This window comes from Glycine soja, chromosome 3 (assembly GCF_004193775.1).
Source record: "Glycine soja cultivar W05 chromosome 3, ASM419377v2, whole genome shotgun sequence".
Classification (NCBI taxonomy): Eukaryota; Viridiplantae; Streptophyta; class Magnoliopsida; order Fabales; family Fabaceae; genus Glycine; species Glycine soja.
The window spans coordinates 1494794-1522717 of NC_041004.1; the positions used below are offsets into that span (position 1 = coordinate 1494794).

General features: G+C 32.2%; 4 protein-coding genes across 5 annotated transcripts; 2 read left to right on the forward strand and 2 right to left on the reverse strand.

The window, feature by feature from the left end:
• The first annotated feature begins 4558 nt into the window (after nucleotides 1-4558).
• On the forward strand, nucleotides 4559-9295 carry LOC114405784 (suppressor protein SRP40-like). The gene is made up of 4 exons (XM_028368276.1): nucleotides 4559-5248; nucleotides 7170-7271; nucleotides 8421-8685; nucleotides 8901-9295. The coding sequence occupies exons 1-4, from the start codon at nucleotides 5165-5167 to the stop codon at nucleotides 9050-9052; spliced, it is 603 nt and encodes a 200-aa protein (XP_028224077.1). The 5' UTR covers nucleotides 4559-5164; the 3' UTR covers nucleotides 9053-9295.
• Nucleotides 9296-11195: 1900 nt separating this feature from the next.
• On the reverse strand, nucleotides 11196-13563 carry LOC114405785 (C2 domain-containing protein At1g63220-like). Its single transcript, XM_028368278.1, has 5 exons — nucleotides 13254-13563; nucleotides 12558-12623; nucleotides 12339-12465; nucleotides 11647-11761; nucleotides 11196-11517 (listed from the first exon to the last, which is right to left on the reverse strand). The coding sequence occupies exons 1-5, from the start codon at nucleotides 13318-13320 to the stop codon at nucleotides 11443-11445; spliced, it is 450 nt and encodes a 149-aa protein (XP_028224079.1). The 5' UTR covers nucleotides 13321-13563; the 3' UTR covers nucleotides 11196-11442.
• Nucleotides 13564-15674: 2111 nt separating this feature from the next.
• Nucleotides 15675-19069, forward strand: LOC114405787. The gene is made up of 3 exons (XM_028368281.1): nucleotides 15675-15970; nucleotides 17342-17488; nucleotides 18647-19069. The coding sequence occupies exons 1-3, from the start codon at nucleotides 15728-15730 to the stop codon at nucleotides 18788-18790; spliced, it is 534 nt and encodes a 177-aa protein (XP_028224082.1). The 5' UTR covers nucleotides 15675-15727; the 3' UTR covers nucleotides 18791-19069.
• Nucleotides 19070-19359: 290 nt separating this feature from the next.
• Nucleotides 19360-27688, reverse strand: LOC114405786 (cell division protein FtsY homolog, chloroplastic-like). Of its 2 annotated transcripts, none has more exons than XM_028368280.1 (12): nucleotides 27279-27688; nucleotides 25144-25248; nucleotides 24506-24579; nucleotides 24357-24415; nucleotides 23966-24003; nucleotides 23061-23181; nucleotides 22865-22933; nucleotides 22695-22777; nucleotides 21508-21576; nucleotides 20586-20648; nucleotides 20329-20460; nucleotides 19360-19803 (listed from the first exon to the last, which is right to left on the reverse strand). In XM_028368280.1, exons 1-11 carry the CDS (start codon nucleotides 27600-27602, stop codon nucleotides 20347-20349), a joined length of 1119 nt encoding a protein of 372 aa, XP_028224081.1. In that variant the 5' UTR covers nucleotides 27603-27688; the 3' UTR covers nucleotides 19360-19803; nucleotides 20329-20346. The 2 variants fall into 2 exon arrangements, with proteins under 2 accessions (XP_028224081.1, XP_028224080.1); XM_028368279.1 differs by having other exon boundaries at nucleotides 19399-19819.
• Between the last annotated feature and the right edge of the window lie 236 nt (nucleotides 27689-27924).

Here is a 27924-nt window from a genome sequence, read left to right on the forward strand (position 1 = left end):
TTATTTTCTACTTTGAAATATTCTTTTGTACAATATCGGACATAACTCGTTCATTTTGTCAGGGTGGAATGATGGTTTAGATCTCTAATCTGATTCCACACTCCAAAATTGGTTGAGGTTGAATCCACTAAGTTGATTTCAAAATTTTATAATTAACTATTGACTATTCATGAATACTTGTAGACTTACGAATATTTTTATTTGATTATAGTGAATTGATTAAAATTGGCATACCCTTAAGTGAGATTTTAATTTTTTTTATTATGTTGTTTTCTCTTTTTATTTTATGTGTATTATACATTTAACATTTGTTTATGTAAATTATTTGGAGAGTTAGCTCTTCCACTCAACTTAACTAAGATGGATTGATGTATTAACTTGATAGTTAACAATGGGTTTTGATTCTTCGTATATTTTTCAATATTCTTTTCTGTATGCAATTTAATATATTTAATTCATAAACTAATTTTTTAACTATTAGTCTAGTATTTGTAAAAAAAGAAGAAGAAAGAACTACTAGTCTAATATAAAACATGTTTTTTTCCAAGTTAAAAATTATACCATGTGTTATATTACAATCATAGTAATAAATGATGAGGATCATTAAAATAAAAAAGTTCAGTACAAAAAAAAGCATTAAAATGAAAAAATACAATAAAATTGGGCTGGGCTAAAAAATCCAAACTCTCCCTTGTTGAAAAATATAAAAAATAAAATCCAAACTCTCCCTATTAAAAAATATAAAAAATAAAATATACTACCCTATTTGATTCGATTTTTAAAAGTGAAATTTGATATGAAATCCAAATGATTGAAATTTTAATTTTTAATCTCATATGTACCAATTATTTGAACCAAATCTAATTTTTTGTTAGCATCAGTTTGGATTCACCGATTATTGGATTGATTCAGATTCAGGACTATTATTAAGTAAAATAAAATCTAACCAAATTTACTTGAATTTACTCTTATATTAGGAATTAAAATCCTTATTAAGAGATAATAATTTTCAGTCTTTTTACTCCCAAATCAAAGATTCTTAATTTACACTTTTTCCTTTTCATAAAAATACATTTTACACATTATCCCACTGACTAATTTAATATGACTTTAATAAGTGTACATAGTGAATTTTTTTTATATTGTTAAATATATAATTTAATTCATATATGTGTCACAAATTTTCAATTTGGTTCCTATATGAAAAATTTATTAAGGTAATGTTTGACAAAATTTTCAACTAGTTTATATCTTTTTTTACTAATTAAAAAATTCATTTGATTGATTGATAACTAAAAAATTCAGTTGATTGATTGATAAATAAATTTTTTAGTAGCTTCTAATATTTTTAACATATTACTTAAACTAATGTTTTTTAAGACGTCACCTTATCATTTTTTTATATTTTTTTCTTTTTTATCCTTAATATATTTATCAAATTTCCTCTTATACTTTTTAAATAAATCGAAGTTTTATTATTTTTATTTTTTTACTCATTTAATATGTTTGTTTTCTCTCTTTTCCTCTAATATTTTGTTTGCACACTATTATTTTTTCTCCAAGGTATGGTATTTTTATTTTTTTTTCTCTCCCCATCTAATGCTTTGATAGGTTTTCTTTATAATATTTTGATTATAAAATTTCCTAGTATGAATGGGTAAAAAAATAAAAACAATAAAATAGAAACATAGGGGTTGATTATTTTATTTTTATATTACATTCTTAATTTAATGATTATACTATTAATTTAACATTATAAATCAAGACATTGATAATAATAGATGATAGATTTATTTTTTTGTTATTATATTTTACATTTATTATGTTAGAATATTTATTTTAACCATTGTATCACTTATAATATTTAATTTATTATTTCAACACTATATTTTGTCTATTATTTTTTGAATAAATTTATATGAAATTATTTATTTTAGCTATAACACCAAATAACATAATAAAAGTATAACTACCACTTAAGTGTATTTTCTTATATTATTTTTAACTTGATTAAAAACATTTGAAGAAATAATATAACATTAATAATAAAATACTTAACATAAAAAAATATAACATAAAATAATAGAACATAAATACGTTTATTTCTGTTATTTTAAACTTTTCAATTACTTTAATTATTAATTTTATCAACCACTTCTAATTTATTAAATTAACTTATTTCAGTTAGTTTTGCCTAATAAGCCTAAATTGATTCTTAAACATGTAAATGTTATGAATTTGATTCTTGCCTTCTCATGTACATCATCAACTCATATCACACATTCTCAATTTGATAAGAGTGAGTGTAACACATTCTTAATTTGGTCATGTATGCATATCAATTCTTAATATAGTGCTTAAAATAAGAATGCATTATACTTAAGGACCAGAACATTTTCTTCATGATTGTTTGAAATTTATTAAAAATTACAAATTTGAAAGATTTTATTTAATGATTCTCTCTTCTAATTTAAAAATATATATTATAAAAATTGATAATTTTCAATAAATTTGAATAAAAAAATGAATATTCCTACCATTTTTCATGAATCAAACTAGAATGAGTAATTCAAAAAAATTACAATAAGAGGATTAATAGTGATAGGATCTAAACCGGTAATATATAAAAACAATTTTAAGTCTTTACTCTTTACATATAAACATCAAATTGAAAAAACATATATAAGAATTGAATTATATTGTTAATTTTTAACCTTTTTATGTTATAAACTAATTAAAAATTATTGCCATAATTTTTAAAATAATTGTTATAAAAAATAATTATATAAGATTTGTAATTGATAATATTGAAGAGGCTTAATTACTAATTTCACCTTTAAAGTATTTAAGATGACTTAATTTCTGTTCCATAAATTTCGGAGCTCTCCGATCATGTAATTTACCTTTTAAAAATGCTACAATAAGGTATTGTTTGTAAAATTTTGGTGATTTTCATTTATGAGTAGTGATAATTTTTATTAACGGTATCAGTTTCATTTTGATAAAAAGGACGGAAGCGTTTTTAAGATTAGAATACCCGATTAAAGCATTTAGAAATTTAAAGAACAAATTCAACCATTTTAAATCTATAGACCAAATTAGTAACTAACTGTGTAAAAAATGATCATTTGTAATTACTTGAGATTGTAAAATATTATAGACTGTTTTTGCATAATATTTTGTAGAAAATGATTTTGTGAAATACAAGCGGAACTCATATATATATATATATATGTATATATATATGTATATATATATATATATATTTTTTTTAACAATGAGGATTTTTAATTTTTAATTGCAATAAACATCTACCACTAGCAGAGTTTTAGAATTTTAGGTCATTATTTCTATTTTTTCCCCCAAAAAGATCTCATAATTTTCCGATTAGTTCCGTGATTCTCCCCACCCCACTCAATTTTCCATGAGTGATTGCAGCTTTCAGTTGAGATTCCTGCCGTTACCGACCAATTTTTCTGTTTTTTCTCGTACTGGCGAGTGAGTGCTTAACAAATCACAACAGAAATGTTTGGATGGCCGAGGATGTTTGTTGCCACCGGTGTGTGTTTGCAATTGTTGTATGGTGTTTTAACAATCATTCATATTTCCTCAAACATGTTGGTTCTTACACTGTCTATGAATAACTATGAATTTCATGTGGGTATTGATTGAATTGGATTATCCTCTTTTGTGGTTAACCATTTCCATTATTTAAGTTCTGTGTTTTCAGTTACCTATCATCAAGTGCCTATATTGAGGGGAAATCTCTATTTCTATTTTTTTTTTAAATGGGCAAATCTCTATTTCATTAGTGGGTATTTGTAATCAATGAGAAGAATATTATTAGTATTTGTTAATGAATATAATTAGAAATAGAATGCACTGATAGTGTAGAATGGTTTTTACATTGCCATCGGATCATGGATTACTATGTACCGTGGGATTGTTGAGTTTTGTAATAATTACTTTAAAATTCATGTATAGAGTGATTTCTAATTGTCTGACAGTGTAAAAATCTATACATGGAAAATGCATCAAAACTAAATTATTTGTTAATTGGTCTATGAGTGTTCTGTGCCCTTTTCAAGTAACTAAATTTTGATATGCCCTTCCTATTCCAAAAATAAACTATGGTTCTCCATGCTCTAGTTGTTCCAAAAAGTAAAATGGATTTACACATTTTATTTTATTTTGATTTTTTGTCAAAATTCCTGAAATCCTAATCAATACTGTTGTTTGGTTGCATCCAATGTATAGGAAGTGGTTCTTAATGAGGTCCAAGGTTAATGTGAAATGTTATCTTGTGTTGCTTAGGGGTCTTATCTGTATTAATTTGATCTTCTTTTGTTAGTGTTATATGGAGCATCACAAGAGAAGATTACCAGAATGTTGTCCAAAGAGGTTCAGACAATACGACGTCTATATTATGGTCACACTGGAAGTGAGATAACAATCATATCCAGCATTCTCCCTGTCTCTAAAGGTAGGCTTTTTTATTGCTTATAGAATTATTATCCTTAAATATAAAAGTCTTCTGATTTTTATAAATTTTTATTCTTAGCATTTGATGGCTGCATTGTTATAATTATATGTTTGATCAGGGCATTTTATTTGCTACTTCATATTCTAAAAAAGTTATTTCCATAAATAAATAAGGATCTTAGGTGCTATTGTTATGTTGTTGGGTTCATTTGTCTGTGCTTGCTATTTGATAACTTTTCCTGCCCTTTGGTTTTATGCTTTGCTACAATGCTTTTTTCTTCTTTTGTATCAATGATTCAAGAGAATTTGCACCTCAGTTGTGCTTTATCATAGAAATGCTAATTCGTTATTTGAATTATTTTGTAATATTTTAACATGAATTAACATTGATTCATGATTTTAAAGCCTTTGAATAAAGTTAATTGTTTTAGTTCAATGAATCTTCATGATCCAGAAAGGTCAAAGGTAAATATAACGTTAAATGTGAATTGATTGCTCAATAGTCAAGACTGCGCGTGGGGAGAATGTGGAACACGCGCTTTGCGGATACCTTTTTATTACAGTCCTTGCCCTTATATTCTCGTGTATTTACCACAAACCTAGGTTAAAAAAGTTTTGAGTGAAGTGAAAGAAGGAAGAGACCTTTCACAGTTTATTTTCGAGGAGAAACTCTGTTGCTTATATGGAACCTAAGAATGAATCAGGGCCAATTCCTACTGGATGGACTTTATTAACCGAAGTGCTACCAGATGGTTCCATAGTGGCGGTACTTAAAATTCTCCTGTATATTCTCTGATTTTTTTTTCGACGGGTGGGGTAGGGGCGGGGGGTGAAATCGTTGAATTCTAGTTAGGGAAATCAAGATTTTACTTACATTGATGTTGATCATGTGGTGGATTGTCTTTTAAAGGGTGATTGATTCCATTGATTTCGTTTGGTAAATGTAGATTGTGTCGCTGATTTCGTTTTGCCTTTTGAATTATTAGTAAATACCATAGCCACTTTTTGCATGCTAAAATTTCCGATTACCTTTTGTTTCAATTGAAAATACCTAATACATTGGTATAGTGTGGCTGGGGCAAAATTTGTTTTCCATTTCAAAAAAGTTAAAAATCTATTGAACAAAACTAGATTTCTTCTCACATATTAGTTCTGTTGAACCGAAAGGGTTGGTATAGTGGTGTAAGGTTCCACTGCATTCACATGAGCGGGAACGATTTATTTAGTAAAAAAATCCGTGTTTGATTTTCGCCGTGTGCAAAATTCCCTTGAGCCAATTGCAGTCATGCACCGCAAGCGGGATTAGCCTCTGATCCAGTGAGTTGGGAGACACCCGTGGTCTCTGATCTAGACAAAAAAAAAATTAGTTATGTCGGTGTTGTCATATGTCATCGTAGGTGCTTACTGCCAAATGCCAACTGCTTTGTATTGTCCTTCTATCTATAACAGTTCAAAATGGTTTCATTCCCTGAGTCTTTGAACTTGGGTGTTCTATTGATTAGAGGCAAGGGATGGAAATGCAAAAGATATACTAGTAATTACCTGCAGTATTTTTTTGTCTTAGCCTTCCAGTTCATTAGGGAAAAAGGACCCTGACTAATCCGAAGTTCGGCTGAGAGGTAAGTAATTACCTGCAGTTTGATACTAAGTAAACTGTCCTAGGTTTCCCCTATAGCCCCTATGATGTTGTCTGCCACTCTCTGTAACAGCTATATCCCCACCAGAATATGCCCCTAATGGTTTTTTGGATTTTTTTTTCTTTGTTTTATGCAGATAATTATATTTCAACTGCTGAATATATTTGGTTCAGAGGATCTTTATCTGTTTTCCCATTTATTAGGTTGCAAAGCCTAATTGCCTTTGCCTAGTACTCCCCTTTCCCAAAGAAAAAAAAATGAAAGTTACTCAAGCAACAAATGTGGTGTATGGAAAATCTTTGTATTTGAAATGATGGTTGAAATTATACACATGATTCCTGTAATCCATGAAATTAGATAGTTAAACTTCCTGATCCCATGTTTTCTGGTGAATAGTTTTACTGGAAATGGTGAAAATTTCTTGATCTTGTGTCTTCTTTTAAGCACAAATGCTTAAAATAGGAATCCTTAATATATGTGAAGTGCATGTTTACTTATTTTGATGCATTTCCATTATGTGCATTTAATTGTACTTGCATATGTGTTAACTAACATAGACCATAAAAGTTAAAAATGGAAGTATATTGCAGACTCTAGTGATTTTGCCTGTTTGGATTTGAGGAAAAAGAAAATGGTAAATTTTCATCATATTTATTTGCTGGTTCTCAGTGGATCATAACTAAAATATTGTGCAGATCAGAAAGGCTTTTTTAAATTACAGGTTCTTGGCTCCCTTTGTTTGCTTTATCATATACAGTTCTGCTTTTTTCTCTCTGTCGTGTTTGATTTGTAAAATAATTGCAAACAATTTAAAAAAAGAAAGCACTGATGAAAGTCAAGAGTGGATGCTTTTTTTTTTTGAACAACCATATTTGAAATATCCTGTTCTTCTTGTCTCTAGACCCTTGTTATGTGGAAATGGTTCTCTGAAGTCTGATCAGACTCATTCTCCTTATGTTTCTTAATATTAGTGATCCAGTTAGAAAAAAAGGAAATGAATTTATGAATTTCTATATTCAGTGACAGTTGATTTTTTGTTTTGTTTTGTAGTTCTATTACTGTCCGAGTACTGGAAAACGCTTCTATTCCTACTCTGATCTGATGTGTTATGTGAACTATGCTAAGAAAACAAAGCTTGGTCTCTATGCACTGGTGAGTTTGCTTTCTGTGATTGACAAAGTCTTAACTATTAATGTATATGGTAATACTTCATTAACTTGAATGTGGATAGTGCATATAAAAGATGTGATATCATTTATTCCATGAACTTTGTTCTTCCTGAACTCTGAACTGAATATATTGTTCCAATCAGGCCTGGGATTTCCCAGCTATTTTTGTGAATGTTTCTTGCGTTGTGGACATGTAATCTTTTAATGGTGCTCAGGGGAAGTGGCAAATGGATTTGTTGAATATTATAAAGTTTCAAAGTGCTAACTGGACTGGTTGATTTAAAGAGAGTGACCATTGATCAATTCTTGGAAATTTGAATCTCCTGTAGTCACTGCATAGATATATTGGCTGAAAGAAAGAAGCTAGAAGCCGGTCATACCTATTTTAATAACTTATTCAGTTTCTGCCTATTTTAATAATTTATTTAGTTTCTGCCTCTCCTGCTGCATTAGTGCAGTTACTGCAGTAGAAGTATGCCCAATTCTTGATTGGAAATCACAAATTAAATTGTGGCTATCTGCTGCAATGACTTGTCTTAGTTCAACTGCATCATAATTATTTTCTAGGTGAATATGTGCCATGTTTCACTCCCTTGGATTTCTGATGAACAAGTCAAGCTGTTAGTATGAAAAGTAATTTGTTTTATCCATCCATCCTTGTATAAATTAATTCTATGCTTTTGCGCAACTGTCATTTATCTGAGATCTGGATAATGATGTAATTTACATAGACAATTTCTTTTTTTGAGTCCTTGCTTTTGTTGTATTAGAAATTTTCCTTTTGGTTTCACCATCTTATACCACTGTTCCTTCAGATTTGGATGGCATTAGCTATGTGTAACACTGCATGTATAAATTTTGTAGGCTCAAAAGCTTTATGTTCACTGTAATCTGTTAATATAGTAAATATACAATCTTGCATCTTCCCAAATACCATGGATTTCTTGTTCCAATGTTCCCCCTTAGGTAAACTTGGCCAGAAATATCTGCATCATGTGTTTCTTAACCCCTTGAATCTGGTATTGCTGTTATTTGTTACTTTGTATGGCTATGAGATGACCAAAACATAAGTAATGTTAACCACGACCACAACCTTGCAGCAGATCCATCTTATGTTTCTTTCTCTTTGCAGGGTACGGAATTACTTAAAAGGAAGAGGACCGAGAATGATACCACCCCTGTCCCCGAACCCAAGAAGACATCAACTATCTTGTCACTTCCAAAGGATTCAAAATGCTATAGTTCATCAGGTGACGATTCATCAAGTGACGATTTGTTGAGTGACGATTCATCCAGTGACGATTCGTCCAGTGAAGATTCTTCGAGTGATGATTCATCGAGTGACGATTTGTCTAGCGATGATTCATCGAGCGACGATTCATCAAGTGATGATGACAGTAATTTTCTGAACATAAATTTTGAAACTAGCCTGTCCACGAATATGAACACACACAACCTTGACCTTATCTATCTATATTTTTTACATCTGGCATAATTTATTTGAAGTGACTTTTAGAAAATGAAAAAAAAAATCAGCATATTGGCATGCTTCTATTATTTAGAGCTAAATTGTAGTGAACTGGATGCATGATTTGATATATGTTTCTTTCAGGTAGTGACCCTTCTATTTCAAATGAAAGCATTAAGAAGGATGAAGATTATGCAGAGTCAGTTGGTAGTTGTTCGGTTGAGTCAGTGGGTAGCTGTTCGGTTGATTCGGAAACTAGCGATGCTACATCTGGAACGACTCAGGTCCTAAAGTAAGAGAAGAATGAACTAGCAAAATGATGATTCAGGCTGCTGCTAAGTGCTTATTGTTATGTCTACTTAAACAAACCACCTTTTGCTCCTGTGAGCTTATTTCATATACTCTTGTTTTTCCTTTATTTCTGGTATGCAAATAAAAAATGCCTCGGCATTGACTATCTATACATTAAGAACCGTTTTGTTGGCCCTTTTCTAGGATGGATTTTTATATACAACATTGTCATGTGTTTGTGTTGTTGACTTGTGTGAATTTCTATCTTCATGCTGAATGGAAATTAGCCCAAGAGTAACCATGCTTTGGGCAAATTCCACTGAGGCTCGCCTTTCTCTTCCTCTCGTTAGAGCGTTTAAAGAATGAACGAAATTATCTAACTTGGCAATTATCATTGTTGAGTTGGAACTTTTGTTGAAATCTTGATCTAAATGACAGTATTTATCTTCTAGATTTTGCGAAGATAAGACTTTTCCACCTTGCAAATAGTCCCTTTAAGGTTGTGTTTGGTTTAGAGGTGAAATAAAATAGAGATAATTTGGAAACGAGGAAGTAGAGAGTAGAAATAAAATGATATAGTATGTTGTTTGTTTTAAGAAAAATAGGTAAGAAATGTAGTAGAAATAATATTATAAAGTTGTTTAGTAGGAATAAAATAGGAAATTTAATGTTCCAGCCCACATGTTGGTACTTATTTCTTATTAAAATCATACCTAACCAAATTCCCCCTGCGTTTTTTTTTGTTTGTGCAGAATCTCCTAAATCTAATAAAGTCTTTATCAAATTACGGTGAAAGTGCATCAGTGTCACTTTATGTTAAACCATTTTATTTTTTTTATTAGTTTAATTATCCTACGGCCCTTCATACTTTTATCAAATGACGGTGAAAGTATCAAATTTTTTTGGTTAGTTTTTCAGCCTCACACTTTCAAATAACTCTATGATATACATTACCCGATTTTCTTTCTTGCCTTATTTTCTTCTCATCAACACAATGAACCATAAAGCTTACACCATTCTCAAGGCTCTGGAGTTAACTTCAATTGGAACTAAGTACGAAGGATCATGCTCCAATCCCTTGCAACATCTAAGCTCAATTACGTTGCTTTTTATCACAACTATGTTTTGTCATGTAGTTGTTGCATTTACAGCTGAAATGACCTTGCCAACCACTATTTTGGTATTCCACGTGTCTGGAATAGTTGGGTATCAAACACTGCTGTGGATTGTTGTTGCTGAGTTTTCTTGGTGGTACATCATCAACGTGATTGTTTTGCTAGTGGCATCATTCTGCTTCAAGTGGCACATGTCAAGCGCCACATTTTGAAGCACAAGAAGCTCAGGTGTAAGACTAAGACATGACACTAACATAGATACTATGTGCAGCATGTTCACGTGGATTGGTTTTATTTCATGTTTCGGCAGAAATTCTCTTATTTTGTTCTGTTTTTTAAGGGTAAAATATGATTTTGTTCTTTTTTATATTTGGTTAAATTTGATTTTAGTGTATGTTAGTTTTAAATTGATCGATTTGGTTCTTATATTTTAAAAAAATTGGTGGATTTAATCCTATGCTCGGATGGACTTTACCTAAAATAGAAACCAAATCTACCTATTTTCTTAAAAAATAGAATCAAACTCATCGTTTTAAAATTAGAGACTAAAGTCAAATTTGATCGAAATAAAAACATATTTTAACTTTTTTTCTAAATTAGATGCATGCTTTGCCTAAGTAGTTTATTTACATTGAAAACAAATGGCTTCCTCAAGAAAAAAAAATATTTGGTTGCGAACTAGTTGTGTTGTAATTGACATTGAAAAAAAATGGTTCCCTCACCTTGTTTTGGCTTTTGTGTCTTGGAATGTGTCAGAACATGATTTCTTTGGTGTTCCTTTCTCGGGTCCTTTGAAAATCATACATTTTTAAATTGAATCATAAAATTAAATATTAATACAAACTAAATGAACAACATCGGAACAGTCGAGAAAAATATGTTTTTTTTTTTATATTATAAAAAAACTGTGAGAATCAGCTACTAATTATTTCTTTATATTAGATTTTTTTTTCTTTCATCATTAAAAAAAATTTCATTCTGACTAAATACATTCAGAATAACATTTTCCATAACTAATTAGTGAATCCAATAATAATAACTTCAAACAAAATAAAATAGCACTGCTCTTCTAATGTTTAACTGACGCATAAAAGATAATATATCAAGCATAATGTACTTTAATATCCAAAGGGAGGAATGCAACCTAAAAGCACAACACTATTGGATCTTCACACCAGAAAACACAATAATGGAAATTGCCTAAAAGTGACACCAAAACTGCTTATTTTTCATTATAAAGGTAAGTCTGGCCATTGAAGTATGTAAATTCTTCTTTCACTTTAATATTCCCCACTGGATTCTTTCCATCCACCATAGCTCTCTTCAGGTGCATCATAACCCTGCTCCTCATTTCTCTGCAACCAGAAGTATATTATTTGCTTATTTATTTATTTGGTTATAGTGGTTTATTATTTGAATAGAGAGAAAGCCAGGCATCAATACATGAAGAAAAATAATGGGAAAAATATATATTCCAGCATTACCTCAGCAGTGAAAGTGAGAGCCACCTTAATCTCACCACAATATTCTTCGTCCTTCACAACCTTGTAAGCAGTTTCTGGAATGCTACCGGCTTCAAACACTGGATCTAAATGAATGCTGCAGAATGCATGTAGAAATTAATGCATATTAGTATGCCAAAAGTGCAAATGGCTTACAAGGTTGAAAAATGCAAAATGAAACATTAAATTGAAAAAAAATAATCATAGAGGACCACCAGTCACAGCCATTAACTGGGAAGAAAATTTGCTACATATAGAAATGTGGAATTTAGACTATACTTTATTAGATACAACTAAGATTAAGTTTTTTATATCTTTACCCTCTAGTTCTTCTAACAAATGATGTCATGTGAATGTTTTCTTAAAATTCTACACATGATAAAGGTTATTTAATGTTAGAAAGAAGGGTAAAATACACTTTTGATTCCTCATCTTATTTTTTGATTTTAGTTGTGCTGTTAAGAAAATTCACTTTGATTCCTTAAAAAAAATGTTTATGTTAAACTAAGTTGGTCCTTCTGTTAATTTATCACATTAACATCTAAGTTTAGGACAAAACTTGATCTAAGTTTTGTCCTAGACACTCCTCTCTAGAATTCAATCCCATCTCCAATGAAATTTCACTGAAAAAGCAAGCAAAAAAAATGTGGAAGTTAAAGAAGAATTCAACTCACGTTGCCTCGCCAAGACAATCATCTTGACTAAAGTTGTCTTTATCCATTATCTTCAGATTAAGTTCAGAAGCACTGTCAGAGACAGTGAAAAGAAAGCTCTCATTCCATTGTGGCTTGGATCCAGCATCTGGTATTCATAACACAGTTCAATCCTCCAAAGATAAAAATGGTACATACATAAGCAAATACATATATTAGTTAAGTTGGTCAGAAATGCACCTTCTTGCACAGTGCTCTTTTTCTCCTGTGCCCTGTATGTGAGAATCACATAAGGATCTATGCTGGCTGTCATTGAGAACAAGAATTAGGCCATTAGAGGATAATCTATCTTGATCAATTTGAGTAGTTGATAACAATAAACCAGATTAAAGAAAAGGGTCAACTGAATTGATTCTCACGTTTAATTTGAAAACAAGATAGACTCAATTAACGTAGCTATATGCCCATATGAGCAAAATAGATTTGGCTTCTGTAAAGTAAGTAACCTCAGTCGTTAATGAGAAAATCAACCGTTAATATTCCAATACATTCATGATTTGTTATGCAAGTGTACATAACACTGACAGTTGATTTTCTCATCAAACACTAAAATTACTTACTTTATCCTCTAAAGTGATTTGCTAATCAATTTAGAGAAGCCGGATCGGAACAGAACATATCAAGATCAAAACCAGCATAAGATGTACTTTTTGTAGTTTAATCTGCAAAAAAGAAAGTTGATTGACACAGATTCAAAACAACAAAGATGTATTCTAGATCAAACCATCTTAGAGAGAATTTTGAAGCATCTAAAAGTTGAAAACAAAACTTTTGCAATCCACAGTTTCATGCAGAAATCTCTATGAAGAGGCAATCATTGACATACACAGTATCTGATTTTCTTATCAGCTATGCATATAGAGCATATGTGCTTACAGAGAAAATCATTGTCATCGATTCCTTTGGCGCTGATCAGAACAACTTCAAGTGTTCCACGAGGCATCTTTGAAAATTGAAAATGAAAGGTTGGACTCTCACTTCACAAATTCTATATGGACAGAACTATTTGACTCAGGAATATGCTTCTTTCTGTGGAGTCTTAAAGTTGAAATAAAGGTGGAAAAAATTGTGCCAGAAATGCCTGAAGCAGTGAGTTACAAATTGGAGCTGGAATTTGGCTGGATCCAACTTTTTTCTTTTTAAACTTTTGAGTCCTTTTACAAGTCTTTTCCTATTACAAAAGGTTGACACTATGCAAACGATTATCCAAGAAATTATTAACTGGGATGGGACCATCATAATTTCACTTAATCTCTGTATAATACATAATTAAATATTATTATTTTATAAATTAAAAGATCTAAATACGTATTAGTATTAGTGCATTACGTAGATATTGATTAGGATTATGAATACATGTTAATTTTTTTCAACTCTCATGTAATCATGTTTGAATTAGGATCATTATAAATGGTAAAAGGCTCTTTATTTAACGTAATCACATGTAAACTCGAAATGTTAAAGCTGGAACAACTAACATTCCTATGTCAATTGATCCACACATGGTTACATATTAATTCATAACTATCTAATAATCTCAAAGTATAAACAATAATTAAATTACTTAGATCATTGTAAAAAAGGATAATCATTTGCCTAAACCGTTATCTTCACAAAACCTTCGACACGACTTTAAGGTGAACTTAATTTGAGGGAAAAAAGCTACCCGCAAACTAAGATGTTATCCAACACAACTTGCATTGCATGAGCATTTTGGGAGGAAATTGAGGATAAAGTCTTGCTAATGATAATTTTCTAACAAAATATTTTGTGAATCCAAACTTACCATAAAAGTCATATCTGAGATAACTTCTAATCAATTAAAAGTGTACAAATCTTTACATGAACACTATGAAAATTAAGCTCAATTTTATTGCTATCTGTACAATCTTGTATACAGAACGGTTTACATTTTGCTTAAATTTACCACAATCCACCGTATCATATCTTATTACATTGTTTTTTTACTCATATACACATTGATTCTTTCACACCTTATAAATGTATAGTGATATATTTGATTTTTGTATATACATCAACCACTAACTTTTAAATAGAAACTAACTTTTTCTGATAAAAAAAATAGAAACTAACTTTTAAATATTCTCTAAAAGAAACCTTTTAAATAGAAACTAACTTTTTCATTAAAAAAAAAATACTAACTTATCAACTTATGTTTGTTTACAATGACAAGTCACCTTCCTACTGATCTGAATTAGATGCAAATTTAAAGTTTTAAATGTGGAGTTGGACTCGACAACAAAGAGGTCTACATGCAGGGTATGGAAGAGTGAATGTAGGAAAGTGGATATAATTAAAATAACAAAAATGAATTATGAACTCTGACAAGTTTTAGAGCAAACGTATAAAACGTAAACTTTATTCCTGGTATCATTGCATAGTTTACTCAACAAATATTTTTATAAAAATAGTAATAATTACCAATGGAGCCCATTTTTTTTTATTTTATTTTATTGGAGCCTTTACTTATATAAGGAATTATTTCTCCATGTGTGCAACAATTCTCATGCTCTAAGTACAAATTTCATATTGTAGTAACCTTGGAGAGTTTTTATGTAATAGAAAAAAGGGAGAAAAATTAAACAGTGATTTAAGTTGTACTAAATATTTTAGTAAACAAAAAAAAGTTGCACTTAGACGACAAGTTTACCTTAAAATGATTAGTAGATAAAAAATTTCGAGCATGAATCTATTATATTGTTAAAAGATTAGTATGAGTGAAAATATGCATATATAATATAACAATAATATTTTAGTAAACACTGTTAAAATATTTATGTATTGGAAGGAAAATATCATTTTGAATTAATGCAAGATAGTTGTTTGGTACTGTAATTTAAAATAATTTTGCCATTAATTAGAAGGGGTTGATTGAGTAGAATAAATTGCTCATCTAATTGACTTAGTAAAGGAATTATTATAACACATCAGCTTTCCCTTCCAAGATTATAAAACTCTATTTGTCAAAACAAACACCAGAAGGAAATTAGCTACTTACTCTAATAATGATGTTGATTCCGTCCACCATATTATTAATATTTTTTAGAATCAATTTCACATTAAATTATAAAATTTATAGACTAATTTTCATCAATAAATTTGATTATTTATTTGATTATTTATTTGAGAACAATTTTTTTTCTTCCTGCACAATAATTAACATAATTGCACTGAAGGAGTACTATTTTTTTTTTTATTACAGAATTCTACTCACCCAATTACCTATACTACTGGTCAAAACCGGAAAAAAAAAACAATTTATTTATAAGGAACTTGCGTTGCGTGTGGTTTGTGGTGGCTTGTTGCAGTTTGTGGCGGTGTGAGAGTTTATGGGTGCTGCGAAAGGAGAGAACGTGTGTGCCTCGCCGTCGCCGGAAATCTCGAAGGAAGTGGACCCCAGCCATGCCTCCGAGACCTTGCGCATCGTTAACGCTATGGGGGCTGCCACCCCCATTCCCGCTAACTGCAACGCGCGTGGCTTCTACGACGCTTTCCTCCGAAGCTTCATCAAGGTCGATCACATCCAACGTGGAAGAATTTCATGCACTGTTGTTGCCAAACCACCCATCTGTGTGAGTCTTTTCCACTTTTTTTTTTATTCATAGAAATTAATCACAAGTACCGAGAAATGTACAACAACTTAACTCACGCATCATCCTCAACCAAGATGTGTAATCTAAACTTGGATTCTTACATGATTCAAATTAAATAATATATTGTTTCCAGGACAAAATTTAGAATCCCTAGTCCCTTGTCTGATTTTGGCGGTTTTCACCGACCAATTAGAATTGGAGTTTCACTTCGTGTGATTTGCAAAATAATAAGAATTGTATTAGTGGTCAGTTGAGACTATCGAGGTAAAACTCGTGTTCTGATTGGTTGGTGAAGACTGAAGCTGGGCAAAACTTATATGCAGTTCCTTTGGTGCTGTTTATGGTGTTCTCCAATCAGAATTGGAGCTTCACTTGCATAATCTGCATAGTAAAGGTTTGTATTAATGAATTATGATTTATGCATATTAATGAGGTGAAGCTCCAATTCTTGTTTGACTACTGCACAAACAACACCTATGGAACTATATCTAAGCTTTATCCTTGAAGTTTTATGCTATTTACAAAGAAATTCCCTAATTGATTGCATTGGGGAGTTGTTAGTTGTTGGCTTATTGCTACTACCAATGCTCTGATTGGAAGCTGAGAAGATTGGGAAGTGGGGGTTCATGTTTATCATTGAAGTGTTTTTTGTGTATTCAATATGATGATGATGCATCTCAGAATTTTTGGTAGTAATTTGCAATATTAGAACTCCCCTGTTGTTTGATTTTATTCTCTCTCTGGAAAGAAAGGTTTGGCTCCGGAGGATGTTCTTCTGTTTGTTAGCTCAGGAAATTGGGAAGAAGTTCGATCTATGTATGCTTCAAAATGTTTTGTTGATTGGTCAATCGAAATTGCTGATGAAATCATTGCTAATTGTATGGGATTTTAGTTGTTTTTTTTTCACATCACATTTAGTTATAAAATGTCACGTTGTAAGTTTGTAGAGTGAAGACAATAAGATGATCGAGCAATAAAGTTGTTTTCACTTTTAATTAGGATAAAGCCATTTTTACTTTCTGCAATATAAATTTTTGAAAACAAGAAGTAAAGTGAAAATAAAGTGACATTCCTATAATTAAAAGTGAAAACAAACATTTTGTAGAAGCAAACAACCCTTAGCTTTTTGTTTATATATTATCAAGCATAGTTTGTGGAGTATGAAGGATTTTGGTTCATTACGAATTACACAGTCAAGATTTTGGTTTGTTAAAGTTTTCTCATTTTCTTTGTTAGAAAATGAATTCACTTTTCATGGTTCAAAGTTAACATTTTGTCTAGTGGAAATAAACAAGAAAGTGTTATGTGATTGTATCTGGACTTTTTGCATTTTCTCTATTGGTATTGCAGAATCGCTATGGAACTCTGCATGGAGGTTCTGTTGGGTCCTTGGTTGAGATTTTATCGAATGCTTGTGCTAGAACTGTAGTTGCCAAGGACAAGGAACTTTTTCTTGGGGAAATCAGCATTTCTTACCTCTCTGCCACTCCAGCAAATGTGAGTTGTTTATATTCAGTCTTGATTCTTCCATTGCCGTCTATTGCAATATAATGCTTTTTCTTCAAATTAGTAGATTTTAGATAAATGCGCATAGAGTCCAGCCTCTGGAATGGTTTGTTGTGCAGCATGAGGAAATGTAGTGCTTTATCTTGAATTGTATTCTGAAACAGCAGAGCGAAGCTGAGGACGTTAGAAAGCAAGCTGCTTCAACTTCAACCAATTAGATTGAGATGTTTGGACTCTTAGCATCATAAACAACTAGATTTTTTACCCATGCATTGCATTGCATGGGGTAAACGTAGGATTTGAGTGTCTTTATTTGGGTTTTATTTATTTTTATTTGGCTGAGATTCTATCTAATGCTTAGCATCATTCAACTTCAGTTGCAGTTTCTTAGCCTTCCCTTTGGGGATTGCTTTGGATCAGTGCGATTAGGACCTCATTGACTATACTTCAAAAATAAATATGCCTACTATAGGACTCCAGAATTTTAATAGGATGACTACAGCCATCCAGTCGGATTGGCGAATCTGAAATTTTCTTGTTCTTGTCTTTCTCAATCTACCTCACATGTTCCTACAACTTGGATTATGATCCCCAGCAAGAAGTGAAAAGGCGTTTTGAAGGCTAGGACTCTGACAGGGCAGACTCCTGGCACATAATGAACATAGTTTCATAGTCATTCAATATGTAATGTTTGTGAGTTGCATAAACATTTTTGTTGGATGACTATTACATCTCATATTGAGGCTTTCCAGAATCGAACTAGAGTTTGAGATATAATTTTTGGATGAAGATCCTATAAAGTGCACAGTTCAGCTTAGAGACTAAAGTGAACTATCAATAACCATTAAATAAAAAAACAAATTTAAATTTTGATTGAAAAGAAAAAGTGCTTGGATAACAAACATTGCATTTGTTATAAATCAATCCCTTGGTTGTTTTCATTTAGTAGTTACCACCTGCACTTTCAAGTGCACTTTACACTTCATAGTATCCAATTCCTTCAAAAAAATTTACTGCTTGGAAGAAATGTTAGATGATGTCACTGTTCCCAACTTTGCCATCTAACTCTAATGTGCCATTTTCATGTTCATAAACCATCTTCATGCTTAAATCCTCTGATAAATGGATTTTGCACTTTTGTTTATCCAGGAAGAAGTGCTAGCTAATGCCTCTGTGGTGAAGACTGGGAGAAATTTGACTGTTGTTGCAGTTGAATTTAAACTGAAGAAAGCTGGGAATTTGCTCTATATTACTCATTCTACCTTCTATAACATGCCAGTTGCCAGTTTATGAATATTTAGCTGTCTGGTGGACGTTGTTCTGCAGTTCGGTTTTAATGTTTTCCATGACAAAATTCTTCAAAATAGGCCGATTCATATCAACAATAGATTTATAGTTTGCAATAATCATATATTTATTGGAAAAGAACAGGAATGTAATGTTATTTTTTTTCTTTTTCTTTTTTCACTTTGGTTTTGAGCTTGAATTGCAGGAGATAGAACTACTTTCACTTGTTGCAAAGCGAATGACCAACAAATGCATTTTTTGGTTTTACAAGTTAATAATGCTGAAGTTTGGTCCCTTCTCAAGCACCATAATTATTGAACATAATATGCTTTGATTCCAAATATTCCTCATACAAGATAAGGAAAATTCCTATGGTATAAAACTTAATAATTATGCTGTAAGTTAAACGTTGTATAAGTTTCATACATCTGACTTTTGATGTATTGTGCACGAATGCTCAACTTTGAATGGGTTCTTACTAAGAGTGTTCATGGCTATGTATGTACGACACATAATGTGTTCGCATAACACCAAGAATCAATTTTACTCCTCAAAATCATGGTGGTATCATGAAAAAAGTAGAATAAACTATTTATTGCTTTGTTTTCCCCATAGACAGATAATTGATTATTTCTCACCATAAATATAGTAGGTTAACCTCGTTAAGAGGTCAAAGAAATAAAAATTTGTCATTAATCAGAAGTTGACAGACAATGGAGCAATGTGTTTACTGTTTACATTTTCCTTTCTAAGTATCATCTACACGCACACCACAATAAAACCCTTCTGTTCATAAACAGGAGTGATTATAAACCCCATTTCTCATTTGCATCGCGTCAGAATCTTCCAGCTACAGCATGCAAAATACTCAGCGTTCCTCAAGCAACAGCTCTGCACCTCAAAATCATGTACACTTATTCGCAATGCTTGCCCCCCACCCCCAAATAACGGTTTCCATAATCAAGTGCCATCTTTCCTGTGACCTGGTGTTGCTCTGAATATTCCATGTCAAGCTGTTTCTGCTAATAAATGATTCTGTTTAGTGACATATACAACAAATGTCAGAACAGATTGAAAGTTGAAGTAGCCAATGTGCAAGAAACCTAAAAAACAAACTAATAATCAATTTTTTATTTGGTTTTTTTATACAGAAACTGAACCAAAGGCCTTTAACACCAAGCTTACCCCATGCTATTGCACCCTAAATGGCTAGTGGAAATATTTTAAATTGTCCTAATTGCACTTTTGGTCCTACAATTTCGTCCATTTTCATTTTACAAATTTAATCCCTCTAAGTGTGCAATTTTAGTCCATTTGTTAACTTAACATCTAATATTTAGCATAAATGCGGATGTGACACTCTATTGCACTGCCATGACAGCATTTTTATTAAATATAGACTGTTAAGTTAAATGGACCAAATTTGTACAATTAAAATAGTGGTGGGGGAGGATTTTATGGGTGACATTTAACTTCAATTATGTTTGAAAGGAATTCAAACTCAAATTTGAAAGGAATGTAAAGACAAGTCATGATGTACATACCAAACCCACAATATTGGTTTACATAAAAATGGCATTGACAAAGGCTTCCGCATCAAAAGGTTGAAGGTCTTCAACACCTTCACCAACACCCACAAATTTTACAGGGATTCCAAGCTCATCAACCACGCTAACCTGCAAACATAAATTAGTCCTTACCATGATCACCCCAGCAATGAAAAGTACTACCAATAATGAAAAAATTTTCATCCAAAAACTATTAAATATTCATTAAGAGAGAAAAAAAATGAAGAGAATACCACACAGCCACCTCTAGCAGAACCATCCAGTTTGGTCAAAACTAAACCAGTAACACCCACAACCTGTCTCAAGTTCAAAAGATTCAGAGTCAGCAATTTCAATAACAGCTGACAGCAAGTTAATACAGAACCATGAGGCAACCATTGTACTAAAACTAACTACTAAATGGAATATTAAGGGCAAGAATTTCTAAATTATGCAAGGCAATGGATAACAAGACTTTTAGAAATGGAAACTCAGCACTTCACCATACCTGAAAACTAAACATAATTGTGACTGACCATTCATTTGGCTACAGTATGCTTGCTAACGGAATAAACCTCGAATCATTCATTCCCTTGCTGATATTTTTCTTTTTAAAAATATATATTATGCTTTATTTTCTAATCTATTCCCTCTATATCCCCATTTCAAGGCCTGTTTTATACTCTCTTTTTTCCAGATTGAACTGTACACCACATCTATTGACTCTTGAACATCATAATTGCATGTTTAAATTATGACCATGATTTGGGCATCACAGTAAGCATTACTTAAGGGCTAGAAAGTATCTTATTATTATTATTATTATTATATTTCTAAGTTTGAAGAGAGAGAAAAAGTTAGAATTGGCATTTGGAAGTAAATTAAGAAGATGAATCACCTTATTACATAAATGTTTTCCCATATGCATCAAATAATCAAGTCAAACTAATGAGGAGTTTGTATATATGTAATTCTAGGTACAACAAAATCATAAGTCATTGACTACCAGTTGCAAGATTTGATCTAGAATTTATTTTTTACCATTTCTTCCCATTGTCAGTCTCAATCATAATATTGAAATGTGATCATACACTGATGCAGGGATTCGAGAAAATCAAATATCAATTTCCCCAAACTCAACAAATATACAATTTAAAAGGCAGAAATTGAGCTTACATCATTGAATTCTCTCGCTTGTGGCAACATATTCAAACCGGTAGTCCCATCCAGAACCAGTAGAATCTCCTGCAAGCATAATCAACACCCTCATTCTATGTTTTAGATGTATCTGTGTGCACATGATCACATGTGTGTATGAGAGAGAAAGAGAACTGGAAAACATGTTCAGGGAAAGACATTTTTCTTTCACAAACTCCTCCACATCATTACTAAACTACAGAGAGAACTAAGGACAAATAAATATGTACAACCTAACTAATACACAGTAGTTATATTAAAAGATACTAAAAAACATGCTACAAAAAGATGAAGATGATGATAATAATCATAATTCTTAATTTCATATACAGTAACAGAAGATAGTCCAATCTATTGTACTAAAATTTGCTGCAACAGCTTGAACCCTGTCGAATATCAAGATGTACAAACTCTAAAGTGAAGGAAACAAATGAGTGAAATGACATAGATATAGTTCACTAAATGGAAACTCAATAAATTTCTGTCATGCAACTAAAAAATTATTAGCTCATAGATGGAAAAGAAAAATAAAAGAATTTAAAATAAATTTTCTCAGACATTAAGAATAGGAAGTGACTTGAACAAAAGATAAACAGAAAGCAAACACTGCTCTCTCTTCTGCACATGTGGACTGATTCATCAAAAGACTAAGAATATGCGTCCCCACCCCTTTCATTTATTTTTAAAACACTTAGACTTGTTCATTGCTTGTTCTAGTCTTCACTAACAATGTTTTAGCTCCAAGCAGATTCTCTCATTTCTATAACCATGAAACCACTCACCGAAAAATTCACGACACATGAAAACCTACAACCAGGTAAGAAAGAAGTCCCCAAATTACAGTAATAGCACTGTTAACAGAGAACAAGGTAGGTGTATTCATATAAATCAATTGACACCATCTGGACAAAAACATGCAAAAGCTACCATCCACGTTATAATGATCCAACAATTTCCACCTAGAAGTCTAAAAGCTTGATCCTCCGAAAATTGTCAGAAAATAAAAAAGATAAGAACAAAAAAAACGTTTTTAAGCCATTAAATTGGTGGTGGATACAAAAACAAGCATGGTATGAATTATGATCTAGTGCTCAGCAATTCCCAAACATTTACCAGCAGCAAGATGAGTAAGTTGAGAGGAAAAAGAGTCAAAAACTTGGGCTTACATTAGGTGCACCAGGAACGACTTTAGCAACAGACTTTTTACAGGAAATCAACTCTTCCATTAGGCTGTAATTAGTGTGTAAACCTGAGAACATAACATGAAACCCAATGCTAATATATTTGGGTAGCTCATTTAAACACAAAACAGCTAGGGAAAAATTTCTGTACTTACGCCCAGATGTATCACATAATACAATATCAAAACCTAGCTCTTTTCCCTTTTTTACAGCCTGTGAAAGCACTGCAAGTAATACAGTAGGTACAAAATTTAGTATCCACAACAACAACAAATAATCCAATTAAAGATGTTATAAAATTTGTAAGTGATAAACAACAGATGCAGGAGGAAAATCTAATTTCATTTGTACCTGATGATGCTTTCGCTTTCTCTGATTCAGCCACAACAATCTCACACCCAGTCCTTTCGGCCCATATTTCCAACTGATCACTAGCAGCTGCTCTAAATGTATCACCAGCTGCCATCAATATCTGGAAGATTTTTAAAAATGAGAACAGAAGACAAACACAAAATTTATATCCTAAAATGTGAAGCATAAATATGTGACAGAAGGAAATATGCTACAACCATAGATATTATAGGCGTCAAACACAAGAACAACAAAATCCTTCAATTCCTTTTAACCTTGAAACAAAAAATTGACTTTAAAATTCTCCGGCACCGATTACATAAACAACATTTTCTAATTTTATAAAATGTAGACCAGGTAATTTTAATGTGTTCTCTTCTCTGAATAAAAAGAGGGTAATCCCTGGGGCAATGGTAAAGTTGCTGCCTTGTGGCCAGGAGGTCATGGATTTAAATCTTGGAAGTAGCCTCTCCACTTGCATGGGTAAGGCCGCGTACATTTACCCTACCCAGACCCCATTTTGTGGAAGCCTTGTGCTAATTAATATTTAAGAAGAATGTGCTAATTAATATTTAAGAAGAATGTGCTAATTAATATTTAAGAAGAATGTGCTAATCTTTCTGCAAGTTAGAGGTGGAAAGAGAGGCTAAAAGCTGCTTGATCAAATGGAAGCCATTCTTTGTGATATTTAACTGAAATACTGAATACCCCAAACTTGCTTATTTGCCCCAAGACACCGTAATACAAGCCTTAAAATTCAGAGATGGGCAACCCAGCAGGTTTAACTGTCTAGATTTCTACACCAATTGAAGCTTCAGTTAAATGGGACTTCCTGTTGACCAACAAACTTTCAAATGGAGATCAAAATCATGAACCATAGCAACACTCAAATAATGCAATCTAACCTTAGCCCCTTCATTCTTCAATCTATAGGCCAGCTTTCCTGCAAATAAAAGCTGATCAAGTTTGCATGTTTTGGATATCTAAACTGCCAAAAACAATTTCATTGCTTATTGGAAGAGGGAAGAAGGGTTCAATCAAAAATATAGTTTAAGAATTTATAATGTATGTATAATACTGATAATAGTTTTGGTGATCTATACTATATTTTTTCTTGTTTTCATAATTTTCCATCCTCAATTGACACAATATAACCTTTGTAGCATTTTAGCTTATTCATTAACTCTAAAAAAATAAATCTTTCCAGGAACATAAAGAAAAGAAAAAACTACTTGCAGTCTTAATATTTCATTGCTCAGCAAAGAATGGAATCAACACCTTAAGTCTTTTTCTTACCCAAAGATGTAGTCTTCCCTCCACCATTAACACCAACTATCATTATTACAGCTGGCTTCCTGAGGACAACAAAATTTAACCCAATATAAAGCAGAAAAGTGAAGTCAATAAAATTTAATGACTTGTAACAAAGTAGAAACTGCTCACACCTGTATCCAAGTTGAAGTTCAGTTTTACTCCCCTTGGAAGTTAATAATTCCAAAACGTTCCTCTTCAGTGCTTCCTAAAGCCGTTCAAATTAATGCATAACACATTCCATATCATAAAATTAGAGATTGCCTGTTCTATTAAATAACATGATAAAACAAGGGAAGGAAGGTTTCAGTAATTAGTTCTATCCATGTTCAGACCCAAAACAACAATCCATAAACAAGCATATCAAACATTCTTAAACTCCAGGACAGAAAGAAATCAAAATTTCAAACTGGCTAAAATATGCCCTTCAAATAATTAGAAACATTTAATAAAGGATTATCTTCTAAGATATTAAATGTCCCATAAACAATATTGACATTCATAAGAAAAGCCAAAAGTTTCATTATTCAACATGTTTGATTCAGCCATTTTTTGAAATTATAATCACTTTATTTTTTCAAAAACTCTTCCCCTCCAAATTTGGCTAATCCATACACACAACACAACCAACAAAATCCTAAGCACGTGCTAAACTACAACAACATAACCTTGAGTCCATGAAACTATTTGATGAAGCACATTTTAGGTGATTTACCCATTAAAATTCAAAGATTCTCTTCTATCAACTCCGTGTTCAATTGATATTTGATACCTTTATCTCATTCCCTGATTTAAGCTTCCCTGAAAATATATCCTCACGCAAATTCTCCACTATTTTAATAGTGATTCTTGGTCCAAAATCGGACACTAAAAGAGCCTGCAATAAACAAACAAATAAATATTTTAATTAGAATGCAATGGTTTGGATAATGTAAAAATTGTTACACTAGTAGTTTGTGAAAATTAAATTCATAAATAAAATAATTTAATTACCATAAATGCCTGTTTACCATGCATGTTAAGATTCTTGAGTTTTATAACATTATTTTAAAAATTATATTTAGGACAATGTTTTTTGTATGAGATCAATCCTGCACGAGAATCAATTTTGGTCAAGCCAAGCAGTGGTGTTAGTGTGTTTGGATAGCTACCAGAATCAATTCTAGCCCCCAAAATCATGGTGAAAAATTGAAAAAGTGTAAGCAACTATTTGTTACTTTAATTTTCAACATGGAATTGGATTTGATACTAGGAAAATTGAATCTAATCCACACACGCAACAATGCTACAATAAACAATAAAGTTAAAGTTTTCTCTCCAAGTATTCAATGCAACTAACCACATGTCAGTTAATTCATGACTTGTTTGGATAAACTTTTCCATAAAAGAAAAATGAAATAAATTTCTCATGAGTTACAATTAGCTTATGCATGAGCTAAAAATAAGCTTTTGGAGAAGCCAATGGACCAGCTTGGCCTTAATATAATAAGTAGTTTCACCCTCTACATCTTAAGAATGTCAGTATCAAAGAAAGACAGAAATATTGGTTAAAAGAAGTTCCCAACAGAGATAGATTTATTATTATCCAAGCAAAGTGAGAAGAGCAGGCGAAAGCAAGGTGCAAAGCACTAGTGACATCCTCAAGGCAACGAGTTATGAGCTCCTAACGGGTAGGAAAACAGAGAATAGAAGAGACAGCAGAATGGTGGGATTCTTCCTTCAGTGGTGGATGGAGAGGCAATTCTAACGAACCCGTTAATGGCCTAGCCTCCTCTTCTTCTTGCTGCCTTACTAGCGATACTTTGTACTTTCTACAGCAAGAAAGGTGCTTACTCCACCAGGCACCAGGCTTAGCTCAAGAACCCACTACTCGTCATATTTGGTTTTGTATTGCTATTGCACATGACTTCTAAAGTCATGATGATATTACTGAGGAACGTTTTCATTGGCATATACTCCAGTAATCTTTTAAAATAAAAATGAGTCTTACGCGTCAAGAATGATCGAGATAGCTCGGTTGGTAGAACTATAGATTCTCCAAGAACTTGGCTGGACTTTCACTTCTAGTGTGGAAGAAAGGGCAACTAGTTCTACTGCTTACACAACTTTGTGACATAGCAATAGAGGATAAAGGAAGTAAAAGAGCTATTACACCAGAAAATTCTGTATCTTACCGTGCATCAGTAGGAAAGAATCGGGCAAGGTAAATCCCCTCATCCTGACTTCAAATCCTAGCTTGACTTGCCAAATCAATCTCTCATAAGCCCCTAAGCAGAACCTATTAAGCTGAATCCGTATGGGGCCTTGAATTAGGCACAAAATTCCTTGTAACACTTATGCTGCTTGACAAAACTACCACTGGAAAGCATCAAGCAAGTAAGAGTTCCACGCCAGGGAAGGCTTATTCACCGAACGCTCCTTTAACGCCATCCAGTAAGGGTAGAGCATTTTTCAGGGAGTCAAGCTCGGTACAAGTTCTAGACAAATTCTAGGCTTTTGGGTATTTCAATCTTAGGATTTAAAAAGTGTTTTACGAAAAAGCTCTTTTTTTTTAACAAATAAGTTTAAACAAAATGATCAATACAAGAGCTTCTACAAATTAACTTAGGAGCCTAAGCCAATTTTAGCTCATGAAAAAACTTATTTCATTTTCATCTCTTTTTCTCCTTTTAAGTGCTTACATAGGAATTTATCCAAACATCTTCCGATCAGTGTTATGTATGTTTAATTAGTTAGGATAATTTTTATTTGTTTAAACCACATGTATCGTCCACCGGAGACAATCATGTTGGAGTGAGGACCACCATGGGCGGCAAAACTCTCCCTCCATAATTTGAGTGTACGAAAATTAAATTCTAAATAAAATAAAATGAAAACTCAAGAGTTTAGAAATGAACAAGAAGGAACCTCTTCGAGTTCGTCGAGGACGCGGTCGGTGTCGGCGAGGTTCCAATAGAGGAGAAGCTCGTCGATGACGGCGAGGTTGCTGCGGGTCTTGGAGAATCCCGAGAAGAGCTTCTCCACGTCGCTCTTCGCCTTCTCCTTTATCAACCGCCCTAGTTTCGTGAAGAACCCGGTCTGGCCGGCCAAGCACCTGAACCGGGCCGAACCGGTTCGGGAATGAGGGGTTCCGGTTCGGGGAGCGGCGTTGAAGAGGATGAATTGGGGATTTGACGAAGAAGGTCGCGATATGACGGAGAAGCGAGCGAATGAAGCAGAAGTGGTAGCCATTTCTGCTACTGCTGCTAAGTGCCTCCGCAGTTCGATGAAGAAGAAGATGAAGATAATGTGAGCAAAAGTGACGTCGTTTTGAAATCTTAAAACGCAATGTGGTTTATATATATCCCAAAATAAAATTGTATATATTATTTAAATGCTTTCTAATGAAATAAAGAAAACTTTATATTTTATAATTTAGTAAGTAAATAAAATAATAAATATATCAATTTTATTAGCATGAAATTTATGGTTGATTTTAAACGTATACAAGTCGTAGCTTTTGCATTAAGAAAGAAAATATTGATTAATTAGAAATATAAATTTTTAATAATTA